The sequence below is a fragment of the Anolis sagrei genome, chromosome X (assembly GCF_037176765.1).
Source record: "Anolis sagrei isolate rAnoSag1 chromosome X, rAnoSag1.mat, whole genome shotgun sequence".
In the NCBI taxonomy this organism is placed as follows: Eukaryota; Metazoa; Chordata; class Lepidosauria; order Squamata; family Dactyloidae; genus Anolis; species Anolis sagrei.
In genome coordinates, this window is record NC_090034.1 from 32,807,933 (window position 1) to 32,821,453 (window position 13,521).

The 13,521-nt window shown below is 44.6% G+C and overlaps 2 protein-coding genes across 8 annotated transcripts in view; both read left to right on the forward strand.

Annotated features, from left to right (window-relative positions):
• LOC132781523 (immunoglobulin lambda-1 light chain-like) overlaps window positions 1–13,521 on the forward strand; it is a 224,553-nt gene that overhangs the window by 129,635 nt on the left and 81,397 nt on the right. The gene's annotated exons all lie outside the window — the stretch shown is intronic.
• Window positions 1–13,521, forward strand: part of LOC132781637 (immunoglobulin lambda-1 light chain-like) — a 123,809-nt gene that overhangs the window by 34,712 nt on the left and 75,576 nt on the right. The window contains exons 1-2 of one of the 4 annotated variants that reach the window (XM_067473138.1): window positions 7,316–7,483; window positions 7,596–7,890. The exons of the other annotated variants lie outside the window; for them this stretch is intronic. Coding sequence (XP_067329239.1) covers window positions 7,438–7,483; window positions 7,596–7,890 — 341 coding nt within the window. The 5' untranslated portion in view covers window positions 7,316–7,437. Of the gene's footprint in view, window positions 1–7,315; window positions 7,484–7,595; window positions 7,891–13,521 lie in introns of those variants that run through there. 4 annotated transcript variants of the gene reach the window in all.

Here is a 13,521-nt window from a genome sequence, read left to right on the forward strand (position 1 = left end):
CCAAAGAAGGTGCTTCCACCACACTTCTGTTGTGTGCCTTCAAGTTGTTTCTGACTGATTCTAACTCTAATAGGGGGTTTCCTGGGGCTGAGAGTGTGTGATTCACTCAAGGTCACCCAGTGGGTGGGTGACCTTACACAACTTAATGGTGTAACATTAGAAAATGTTGACCATTTCCGCTACCTTGGCAGCCACCTCTCCACCAAAGTCAACATCGACACTGAAATACAACACCGCCTGAGCTCAGCGAGTGCAGCTTTTTCCCGAATGAAGCAGAGAGTGTTTGAGGACCGAGACATCCGTAGGGATACCAAGGTGCTTGTCTATAAAGCTATTGTCCTCCCAACCCTGCTCTATGCCTGCGAAATGTGGACTGTCTACAGACGTCACATGCAACTCCTGGAACGATTCCATCAGCGCTGCCTCTGGAAAATCCTGCAAATCTCTTGGGAAGACAAGCGGACAAACGTCAGTGTGCTGGAAGAAGCAAAGACCACCAGCATTGAAGCGATGGTCCTCTGCCATCAACTCCGCTGGACCGGCCACGTTGTCCGGATGCCTGACCACCGAGGGTGAAAGAGAGAAACGTGCCAGGAGGAAGGCACGTCAAGCCAACCCTGACCGGGACCGCCTTTCACCTGGAAACCAATGCCTTCACTGTGGAAGAAGATGTGGGTCAAGAATAGGGCTCCACAGCCACCTACAAACCCACAAGAATAGTCATCAAGGAAAACCATCTTACTCGTCCAACGAGGGAACGCCTAAGTAAAGTAAGTAAGTACCCAGTGGGTTCTCATGGCTGACTCAAACCCCGGTCTCCATAGGTGTAGTCCAACGCTCAAACCACAACATCATGCTGGCTCTCTGATGTTTATGTTAATGCTCCCTAGTTAGGGATGCTGGCACTTCTTTCCAAAACTAGGATGAATTCTCTGAGTGTTCAATATGGGCTGGATCCAAGCAGGTGTCTTGAGAAATTGTCATTTCAAAAAAGGACAAGTAATCTCCCTTGCCATCCATTTGATTATATCCCTTAGCTTTATGGACCATCTCAAAGCCCAGCAATGAAGCAATAGGGCATACTGCGTCGAGGCAAGCCATATTGAGGGACATGTACCCTACATTCTGGGCTTTAGCACAGCAGGTTAACCGTCAGCAGCAATAAATCTTTCCAGTCGAAAAGTTGACAGTTTGAAGCCTGGGTCAGGATGGGCTCCTGGCCTTTAGCCCAGCTTCTGTCTACCTAGCAGTTTCAAAAACAGCAGTGTGAGTAGATAAATAGGTATCACTTAAGCGGGGAGGTATTTAAGCCACCATAAGGAAATGCCAGAAAAATGCCGGCAATTCAATCAAGAAGGAAGTTTACAAACAAAGTTCTTTGGCAGGGAAAGTGGAGCCACAGCATTCCCTCCATGGCTGGAACCAAGCACAGCCTCCAAGATGCCAAAGATGGGAAAACCTATATATACTTCTATCTATGTACAATTGTCTGTCTTGTCAGTGTATAATGGTGTTGAATATTTGCCGTACATGTGTTCTGTGATCTACTCTGAGTCCCCTTCGGGGTGAGAAGGGAGGAATATAAATTCTGTAAATCTATATAAATAAAAATGTAATGTTTGTTCGTGCTACCATCAGAACTCAAAAATCAGTGGGGAAATTGACACCAAATTTGGACACAAGACACCTAACAGTCCAATCTATGTCCTCCACTCAAAAAAAAAATTGATTTTGTCATTTGGAAATTGTCGTTGCTGGGGTTTATAGTTTACCTACAATCAAAGAGCATTCTGAACTCCACCAATGATGGAATTGGGCCAAACTTAGCACACAGGGCTCCCATGACCAACAGAAAAAACTGGAAGGGTTTGGTGGGCATCGACCTTGAGTTTGGGAGTTGTAGTTCACCTACATCCAGAGAGCACTGTGGACTCAAACAATGATGGATCTGGACCAAACTTGACACAAAAATTCCGTATGCCTAAATATGAACACAGATGGAGTTTGGAGGAAATAGACCTTGACATTTGGGATTTGTAGTTACTGGGATTTATAGTTCACTACAATTAAAGAGCATTCTGAAACCCACAAACGACAGAAATGGGGCAAACTTCCCACACAGAACCCCCATGACCAACATAAAATACTTAAGGCCATCCAGTCCAACTCTCTTCACCAGGGCAAGAAAATGTAATCAGAGCCCTCCTGACAAAGAGCCATCCAGCCATAGATATAGATAGATAGATACGATTCTCTCTCTCACACACAGATATAGTATCATAGATTTGAAAGAGACCCTTAAAGAAGGACTATGATATGTTGCATATTCCAGAGTAGGCAAACCAGACACTCTCCACATCAACACTGACAAAGAAACAACAAGAAATACTGTTTACTCACAAGCATAAAGGAATTACATATATTAGAAACCAACAGTTTCTCATTCCTTTATTCTCCAGATCACCAGACTGGGCCACAGCAACGCGTGGCAGGGGACAGCTAGTAAATAAATAAATCCGTATACCCACATGTCAAAATGGACACATTCTCAGTCCATAAGATAATCAAAACCTTCTGCAGACACAGAGGCAAATCCAATGAAAACGAACAACAGAAAACCATTACCGTGTTGCTGAGTACCAGTTTGCAGAACTGTGAGATTTGTACAAACCCTACCAGCTGTGCTTGTGGTACTTTGATTAATAAATGACACACAGTCAGTTTCATTTATGGGATGCCTACAATTGTGCTTTTTTGCCTTTAGGGGGAAACCTTGGTCTGCCTTTCTCGTAACTGAGCAATTCAATGACCAACAGCAGAACTTTGGTATGCAGTGAAGCCAGGAAATCTGGTCCCCAAGGCCTTGGGTGGAGATCAAATTTTGTAAATGCCTTCTCCATTTCACCTTAAAAACCATGCTGCTGCATCAAGTGGAGGAGTTCTATGGAGCTGGTGTGGACCATCACTGGTGAGGGGGACATTGGAGGACAACAAGTAGCCCCTTCCCACCAGTGAGCTGTGATCCAACATGGTATTGCATTCGGTCCCTAATTCTGCCCATCATGCTGCTGCTTGCTTGTGGGAAAGGGCTGAATATGTCATCCTTCAGTGCCCTATGTGTTTTTGCCACTTGGTCCTGTGAAAACCTGAGGCATGCTGTCCAAGGAGAGATATTTGGACCTGAACTCAGGAAATCATAGCATGTGGAATTGCCAGCGAGAAATTCATTGCCCGACTTACCGGGCAAGGCCTGTTGCGGTGGGGGGTGCCCTTCCCTCTGGCCATGTTGGTAGCAGGGGCTTCTCCTCCCCAGAAGCCCCTGCGCAGTGAGAAGTTTCCTGCTACTGGGTTAGCTGGCCAATCAGCAGCCAGCCCCACCCAGCACCTGGCATTGCCCAGGGGCCGGTTGCGCCCTGTGCCCAGCAGCCTTAAAGAGGCTGTGAAGGGGAGCAGAGTGTCAACCAGGCGATGGGCCTCTAAGGTGAAGCACGACAGGAAGGCGCCCAGGAGACGGGCCAAGATTTGAATGTCCTGCAGGCTCAGAACTTTGGGCCCCAATAGCATTGGCTAGATACCTCGGCTCTTCGTGCTCGGGTGTCCAGGAATCAGGCATTTTATTGGTTGCAGGCAACAAGGGTTGGCAGCAAGGGGCATGGTGGCTCACCACTCCCCTTTTTGTGGCAGGTGGCATGGGCCCTGGATCTGGTTCTGCCCCTCCCCTACTGGCCGGGGAGGGAACATCTGGCAGTTTCCAGGGGTGCCATGTCTTGTGGCCCGGTATTGTGCCGGAAGGCCCCCCTTTTGGACTCCTCAGGTATCGGTCAGCAGTGGGCTGATCGATCTTGATCCAGAACCCATGCCTAGCAGCCAACCCTGTGTTCCTGTAATCAATAAATTAAGTTGTGGCCATTTTTACTCCATCTATGTGTCCGTGTTATCTCTGGTTCTGTGGGCAGGAGGAGTGTCACCCATCCACACGCAATTGTGCTATAATGGAAAGAGGCCTAAACTTGTATAAACATTTTGTGGAGGCTCTTGTGACCCCCTGAGTGGAGTTCAAGGTATCCCCTGCAATCTGTTGGTTGCGCTTTCCTAACCCTCTGGTTTAGGACAGAGCTAGGAACCCTCTTGAATATATTTATAATTCCCCGTCATGCAAATATCTTCTCTGGTTTGGCTAGAATGTCACATTTTCTCATGATGAAACTAACTTTGAAGGAAGCCAATAGGCAGGAATAAATTTACATGAGAGGCTCCGTCCTTAACCTATCTGGAATTTAAGAAAGAAACAGCAGGAAGCTGGCTGTTAATTGTCTGTTTGCTTTAGAAAGTCAGTGTTGTCAAAAGTGCTCACAATGATCTCAGCTCATTTTTTCCTTGTGCTTCTGACTTGCATTTCAGGTAAGTGCTTTGAAAAGATTCGGTCTACATAAACCTGCGGGTTAAGCCCCAAACGATTCCTGCTCTTTTGAAACAAAGCCATCCTGTGTCCAAAGCAACCGATCGTTCTTTAACTTCCACAGCTCATTTATTTATTTATTTATTTATTTATTTATTTATTTATTTATTATATTTCTATCTTGCCTTTCTCAGCCCAATGGCAACTCAAGCTTCACCCTTTGGGAGTCTGGGATTTGTAGTTTGGTAAAGGGTTACTCTGAATTCTCGGGAGATGTAACTCAGAAGGCAGCATCTCACCAAAGGATGAATCCTAGAATTCAAGAGCAAAGAGCTATGGCAGTGAAAATGGCATCAATTTGCTACCATTTTGCAGTGCGGATACACCCAATTTCTTTTGTTTTTGTTGTTGGTTGGTTTCTTTTCTAGAAGGTGTCATTTCGCAGCAGCCAATGACTCAATCTGCTTCGGAGTCTGCACCTCTGGGGCAAACGGCGGTCCTCTCCTGTACAGCCAGTGGTACCGTCAGCATTATTAGCTGGCTGCAACAGAGATCAGAGCAGCCTCCTCGCTTTGTGCATTGTAATGCCTGTACCAGAGGAGACGGGATCCCAGACCGTTTCACAACTTCTCTGTCTGGGAGGACAGGCTACTTAACCATCAACAATGTTCAGGATGAAGACGAGGCTGTTTATTACTGTTACACCTGGTTTTCTAGCATTAACTCGTGGCACAGGGTGAAACCCCAATGAGGAACCTTGACAAAAACGTCACTCTTGCAAAATAGAATTCAAGCTCCCACCAGTATTGTAAGGGGTCTTCTAAAAATATCATTACACCATCAGCAATATCTTTCAACTTGTAGCTTTGACCTTTTATCACCAGTTGTGAAAGAGGACGGCCTTGTCTTGTCTTTTTCTGAATTTTACATGGATGTGTTATTTCCTCATTAATCAAATTTTAATGGGGTTGTGCATTCAGGATAAACCTTGACCCATTTTGTGTCCCGGCTTTCAGTGGGGGCCCCAATCCATTTTTTGGGAGCCTTCCAAAATCAGGAGGGCAGATATCTGTTTTTGCTCTGGGGTGTCGAAACATCGGTTTTCTATTACACCACGCCAGCCAGCCATGAACTCTCTAAGGCATTTTAAGAAGGCTTCCTACTTCTAGGTAAGGAAGAGTTATGACCTCCTGGAAGAGGATAGTAGTTTTCAGGGAATGAGGGTTTACTTTTTGTTTGTTGAGGGATTAATAAAAAAGATTAAACTGTGATGCCAAAAAGCAGGCCAGGAGCTGGGACCGACTCCCGCTTGCTTTCGTGTCAAGCTGATTTTTGTGTCAAGCTGATTTTCTCACAAAAGCACTACAAAGTGCAGCACACATAAAATACACAATATATAACCATATAAAACAATGACAATATAAATTTACACAATATTTTTACATAAAATATCACATCAACCCTTATAAATAAGACTTAAAATTCCATAAAATGCAGCAGTGCTTGCAGATATAAAATAGGCTCTATTCAAGTATCAATCCAAAGTGCCGGAGTCAAACAAATCACTAAGTTCTTTAGTTTAACCATTAAAATTCTAATCAAGGTCAAAGGCCCATTTAAAGAGCCATGTTTTCAGATTTGACCGAAAAACCTGGTGAGTGGGGGCTAGCCTAATCTCTCTAGGGAGGGCATTCCAGAGCCAGGGGGCGCGGGCACCGCCGAGAGGGCCCTCTCTCTTGTCCCCACCAACCACGCTTGAGATGGAGGAGGGACTGAGAGGAGGGCCTCCCAGCAGATCTTAGAGCCTATGCCGGTTCATAGAAAGAGATGTAGTCCTGAAGATAGGTTGGACCCGAAGCATATAGGGCTTTATAGGTAATAACCCGCATTTTGAATTGGGCCCATAAACCTGTGGGCAGCCAGTGGAGCTGATTTAATAGGGGCATGGCATGCTCCCTTTAGTTAGCCCCAGTTAGTAATCTGGCAGCCAATCTTTGTACTAATGGTCGTTTCCAAGCCGTCCTTAAAGGCAGCCCCACATAGAGTGTATTATAGTAGTCCATTCTAAATGTAACTAAGGCATGGACCACTGTGACCAAGTCAGGCTTTTCAAGGTACGGTCGCAGATGACGCACAAGTTTTAACTGTGTGAAGGCCCTTCCAGCCACCGCTGACACCTGATCTGCAAGCGTCAGCACTGAATCCAGAGGACCCTCAGACTGTGGATGTGTGTTCTCAGGGGGAGTGTAACCCTTTTGAGCACAGGTTGCCACCCTATACCCCGATCGGCCTCACGACTGACCAGGATGACCTCTGTCTTGTCTGGATCAAGCCTCAGCTTGTTGGCCCCCATCCAGTCCATTACAGCTGCCAGGCAATGGTCCAGAATCCAGGGAGATTCCTTGGAATGAGCTGGAAAAGAGTAGTAGAGTTGTGTGTCATCTGTGTGTATTTATCAAACAAGAAATTATACATAGGTCAACTAGAGAGCATGTGAAGGAGATTCCCCCCCCCCCCCCGGATTATCTTCCAGTGGAAGTTGACCAAAGAGTTGCACTGGAGGACCTAGAGATTTTCAGAGACAACCTATTAACCAAATTTGCAAAAGTCAAACCCAGTAATGTGGAAGGCTAACTTTATCTTTTTTCCAATGAGTCATGTCATCTCATTCTGTTGAAAATAAATGGATTTCACACCATTCAACACTTGGTCAACACTACTCTACTCTAGATGGATCAGCTAGGGGCTTCCAGCCATCATTTTCTAAATTAGACACCACTCCACCTTTTTTAAAATCTAGGGCCAAGCCAGGAGATTTCCCCTTCTCTTTTGATTTTTAAATTCATGCAAATGTCTTCTTGATTTATCAGCCAGCCTGCAGAACATTCAATTATGTCTCCTTGGAAGAGGAGCAACCATTGGAATTCATGCAAATAAATTTACACTGGGGAGTCTTCCTTCTGGATTTAAAAGAAGAGGAGGAAAAGCTTCAAGAGCAATTTTGTGTCCAGTGCCCAAACTCTTTCTGAGACTGCACCATGGTCTGGCCTCTGTATCTCTTTCCATTTCTTGGCTACCTCTCAGGTAAGGACTAGGAAGTCACTTCAAATAAAACCATGGAGCAAAACGATCGAGCTCTCCTAGCACCCAATGCATTGTATTCAAGTTCTGTTGATTGTTTTTTCTTCTTCCAAAGGTGTTAATTCACAGCCAACTTTGACTCAACCAGCCTCGGTGTCTGTGTCTCTAGGAGACACCACTAAACTCTCGTGCAGTGTCAGCAGTAACATCTACAATGTCGCTTGGTATCAGCAGACGTCCAGCCAAGGCCTTCGCTATGTGCAAGCTGATGGTTACAGCAGGGGACCAGGGATCCCTGATCGATTCACTGCTTCCCGCACGGGGAACATGGGATATTTAACCATTACCAATGTTCAGGCTGAAGATGAGGCTGATTATTACTGTGGAATGTGGTACAGCAGTGGGAGCGTGTTGCACAGTGGCCCAGCTGGATGGGGAAGTGAGACAAATACACCCAACTGTTTCTCATTGGAGAGAAGAATCTCCACCTTACCTCACTTGATTCATTCATCTGATTCACAGGGCTTCATAATCTGGGTTTTCTGTTTTCTACCATTTGCTAACCATGGCTAGGAAGATACCTTTTCAGGTCACATAAAGCAGGTTGCAGATTCATGTGCTGTGGAGCCCATGAATCCTGGAAGATCAACAGTGCCCATCCTCATCTGAAGGGCTACTTAGCTGAAGTGCCACAAAATTATCTCATGAATTGTTTGGTTGGAGTAGAAAGAAGCAACTTACCCTTTACTTCTTCTACACCTTTAGGACTTTCTTGCACAAACATACTATTCCACAGCATGATAGCAGATACTCACTAGGTTGAGCAGCAAATAACAACAGAAATACACTTGCAACTGTTATGCTCTTTGAGCATAAAAGCTGAAGCACTAATGGTGTTAATGTTCATGTTAAGCAGAGCTGATATGATGCCTGCTAGCCCAGCTATGGCCTTTTGGGGGGGCTCTTGGCATGTCTTCCTTCATTTGGTAGAATTGGATGATTTCAGGGAGGCTTTGTGGCCCTGCACCTGTGAAGAGAACCAGGGGAACACTCAGTATACATGGCTACTCTTCTGGCACTTCCTCTTCCTCTGACTGAAAATCCATGGCTGGGGCAGCACTCTTCAGCATGTTTATCAGACTACTAAACAAAGCTGGCTTTGATTTTATAACTCAAACTATAATTTAGGGGTTGAAGGAATATTAATAGTTATTACTTATGCATTCCCAGGTCAGGAAACAGGAAACCCTGTAGGGAACAAGAAGAAGAAGGGGAGAAAGTATGACCAAGAGAGGAAGGAGACAAGACCTGTGAAAATTCCTTTCTTCCTGGTATTTGTATGTCCCATAGTGCTGTGGAAGAAATATTCTGTAGAGAAAAATATGTGGAGGTTGTGCATGAAAGTATTTTTGCATAGAAAACACTATTTTCTATGCAGCATAGAAAACAGGAGAGGGAATTGAACAACATCAAAAGCATGTTTTTTTTCTCTCTGTAAAATATTTCCTTAATACTAATTTGGGACATTTGAATACGAGGACAATGTTGTAGAGGAAGATTTATATTCTTCCTCTAATCTTTTATGCATGAACAAAATAGCCAAGGATTTATTGTGTCCCATTGCCAGGACCAACAAACAAATGCTATGGCTCCAGTAAGAACACCCTCTTCAACAACAAGCAAGCTCTGGCTACATTCTATGTTGGACACATAGACCTTAGGAAAGGATTATTTATTTATTTGTTTGTTTGTTTATTTGGAGTGCTTCTACCCCGCCCTTCTCAACCCCTTAGGGGGGACTCAGGGCGGCTTACAAAAGGCACAATTTGATGCCCAACAGTTCACAAAATGCAATATACAAAATACAATATAACGACAACAGTTATAACTAGTTAAAACAACCAAATTAATGCAATAGCAGCAATAAAATCATCTTGTGGTCAATGTTCGCCATAAATCCATAATCCATCCAGCATTGTCACTGTCCTTTCCTACTCTGGTCGTCATTGTCTTTTATCCATCTGCCAGCTTACCCAAAGGCCTGGTCCCATATCCAGGTTTTTAACTTCCTTCTGAACGAGAGGAGGGATGTTGATGACCTAATTTCCCCAGGGAGTGCATTCCACAGCCGAGGGGCCACCACCGAGAAGGCCCTGTCCCTCGTCCCCACCAGTCTCACTTGTGATAAAGGTGGGGCCGAGAGCTGGGCCTCCCCAGAAGATCTTAAACTCCGAGGTGGGACGTAGAAGGAGATACGTTCGGACAGGTACGCTGGGCCGGAGCCATATAGGGTTTTTTAGGTTAAAACCAGCACTTTGAATTGTGTGTGATTACCACATATGCATTAGATACTGGACATGCAATTGTCATTGTTCGCAGAACTTTGGAGTTCTATAAAATAATGTTTCTTGGAATAAATATTTATGTATCTCACCCAAGGCTGTGAGTAGGTTGAAGTGAAAGCAGTCCTGGGGCATGGGGGACCCTTTGGCCAAAGGTATTATTTGTTCTCTGTTTGCCTTCCTGCTCAGTGTCAGGTAGAGTTATGCGCTGAACCATTTTCCTCTGTTTCATCAGTTCTTTTGTTACTTTCATTACCTTCAGGAGCACTTAACAGAAGGTCTCTCCCCCTACGAAAATCAGCTCATCACAAATTCAAGTGGAAGCTGATCCTGGCTCCTTGTCTGCTTTTCGGCATCAAAGTTTAATCTTTTTTATTAATCCCCCAGCAAACCAAAAGAAAACCCTCATTCCCTGACAACTACTACCTGTTACCTCTCCTCTTCCAGGAGGTCATTGCTCTTCCTTACCTGGAAGTGGGAAGCCTCCTTAAAATGCCTTGGAAGAGTGGGTGTCTGCTAGCATGTGCCTACCTGCAGCCAAGCATCTCCCCTAGAGTAAGCAACAGCTTTAATATTAGAACTTGCTTGCCTCCTTTAAATACCTTGGAATGGAAAGAGTGTGTGGCTGCTGGTGTGCACATGTCTCCTCTAGAGTAAGAAACAGCTTTAAGAACATGCTTGCCTCCTTTAAATGCCTTGGAAAGAACGTGCGAGTGGCATGCAGGCCCGGCAGAGAAAGTGGGCGTGCCTGTCGCAGCCTGTGATAGGTTTGCCTTAGAGTCGCCATAGATTGAAAACAACTTGAAGGCACACAACTGGCATTTCCATACATATTGCTTGCATAGCAAATGGCTGAAATTGCCCCATAGTGCTCAGAAAAAACTGGGGTGTGCGCGAGGGCATCTCCACTGCCATTCAGTGGCCAAGGAGAGATTGTTGTGGCCACAGGATCATGGGTTACTTTGAGGTATTCACCAAGAGAGTGGCAGCTTATCAATTTCTGATGTGTCCTTTCTTTAAGTTTTCTTTTGTGAAGTATTCTTTCATGAAGTTATCCGCAACAATCATAAAGTTACAACATAGTTATTGTAAAAAACGGAATTAATCGCAGGCAATGCATTATTTCTATAGAGTCCCTTCTTAGCTGTGGCTTTATTCACCACACAACCAACGGTTCCCCTGCACTGTAGATTTAACACACTTTGACACCGTTTTATCTACCATGGCTCAATGCAATGGAATCCTGGGAACTGTAGTTTTACAGTGTTTAGCCTTCTCTGCCAAAAAGTGCCAATGCCTCACCAAACTTCAAAGCCCAGAATTCCATTATATTCAGCCATGGCAGTTCAAGTGGTGTCAAACCACATTAATTTTGCAGTATAGATGTACCTTCCACTGACTTGTACTCCCTGTCTTTCATTTCAGGTGTCGCAGCCCACAACTATGTAGGAAGAAAGCAAAATTGTATGGTCTCAGGAGTAGATGTTGAGACATGTTTCTATAAACTTGTTTGTTATAATAAAATTGAATGCCATTTATTCCTTTTGAATAAATAGTAACTCCATGCAAAGTTCTTCTCTGTCCATTGCTTTAACAAGAGCACCCCATCTGGTCAGAGGAGGAGGGACCCCATTGCTCGATGAAAAAATGAATACATTTGCATAAGGAGCTCTTCTTCAGTTCCTGGAATATTTAAGAAAAAGAAGGAACATCCAACTCATCAGATACCTTCTTTTTTGAGAAAGCCCAAGTCCTTTAGGGATCCCATCATGGCCCAGGCTCTCTGTTTGCTTGTGCTTCTTGGTTACTCCTCAGGTAAGGATGTAGACAATGTCATCCTGGAAAGAGAAGGCTCTTGTGATGTTTGGCATAAGAAAATGACGCACTCATTTTGACTTCTTTTTTCCTTCTTTTGGTCAAGTTGTCACTTCACAGCCCACTTTGACTCAACCTGCCTCTGCGTCGGAGGCCCTGGGTCAAACGGTGAAACTCTCCTGCTCCATCAGCAGTAATCCAAACAATGTTCGCTGGCTCCAACAGACATCTGGACGGGCTCCTCGCTTTGTACATTGTGATGGCTGCAGCAGAGGACCAGGGATCCCGGATCGATTTACAGGCACCCGATCAGGGAACATGGGATATTTGACCATCACCAACCTTCAGGCTGAAGATGAGGCCATGTATTATTGTTTCATGTGGTACAGCAGTGGCAGCATGTTCCACAGTGTGGAAAGCCTATGAGGAAGTGAGACAAAAACCTTCACTCTTCCTTCGCAGAGCTCTTGAGATTCACTACAACAGAGCTTAGTCAGAGCAAAGGAAAGGCCTCCCTTTATTACTATTGTGAGGGTGTCCTATCACAGCCAGGGCTAAATTTCAGCATGTTCAGAAGATACAGTTGATGAGCTCCTTAGGTAAGAAGCCCATTCCTTCGCTGCTCTGTGGAGAAGGAGACTCCTACAGAAGGCATGTCACTCTCCTTGGGACTGACAGACAACAAAATAGAAGGGCACAATGGATACCAAATCCAGATGGACGGGTGGATGTGTTTGTAAATGTGTTTCAAATCAATTTAACTTAACCAGTTGTGCTTAACCATCAATAATCACAACCAGTAGCTTTAGCTAACTTTAGCCAATTGCATTTCTAACCAGCTGTACATGATAATTATGTAAAAGAACTCCCCATACGTCAACAACTCTTACCCTCTGTTTTCCGCTCGTGACATATTAGACCAGGGGTCCTCAAACTAAGGCCCGGGGGCCGGATACGGCCCTTCAAGGTCATTAACCCGGCCCTCGCTCAGGGTCAACCTAAGTCTGAAATGCACACAAAAATAACAATCCTATCTCATCAGCCAAAAGCAGGCCCACCCAAATATGTATTTCTTAAAATTGTTCTTCATTTATTGTAATTATTGTATTGTTTTTAAGTGTTTTTTGCACTACAAATAAGATATGTGCACTGTGCATAGGAATTCTTTCATATTTTTTTCAAATTATAATCTGGCCCTCCAACAGTTTGAGGGACTGTGACCTGGCCCTCTGTTTAAAAAGTTTGAGGACTACTGTATTAGATGTTTGTAAATATGCAAATAATTAATAACTAATCTATTATCCCCACATTTTTCTGTTTCCTTCCCTTGTCCCCCCACCCAACTCTCCTAGTAAATGTTTAATAAAAATTATTTGGAGATTGTGTTCTTCAAAAAAGCAACAAGCCCCCTTAGCTCTTTAGCAAATACCTTTCTGTTATCTTCACACAATTAACACTGCTTGGCACACAAACCACACTTTCTGTCCAGGTAGGCATGTTGCGGGGGGGGGGGGGGGGGGAGGGTCTTGAGGGGCTTCAACCCCCCCCCCAAATTCTCATGGTGGTCCGCGAGAAAGCCTTACTGGTACATTATTTAAACTGTTATGTTTATTCATATCATGATCTGATCGCCATGCTCAATATATCCCATATGCATGGGGCTATTGGGATAACGATACAAAAGGTTTGCTAGGGTAGATCCTCAGCCCCCCCCCCCCTTTGAATCAAACTCCCCCCCCCCCCGAATCAAACTCAGCACCCCCCGAATCAAAATCCTGGCTACGGGCCTGTGTCCAGGGAAAAAGGTTGTTGTCTGCAACACTGATTTTGTGCAAAAATCACATGTTGTTTTGTGTGTGTGTCCATGTGTGCCAGATACAACAT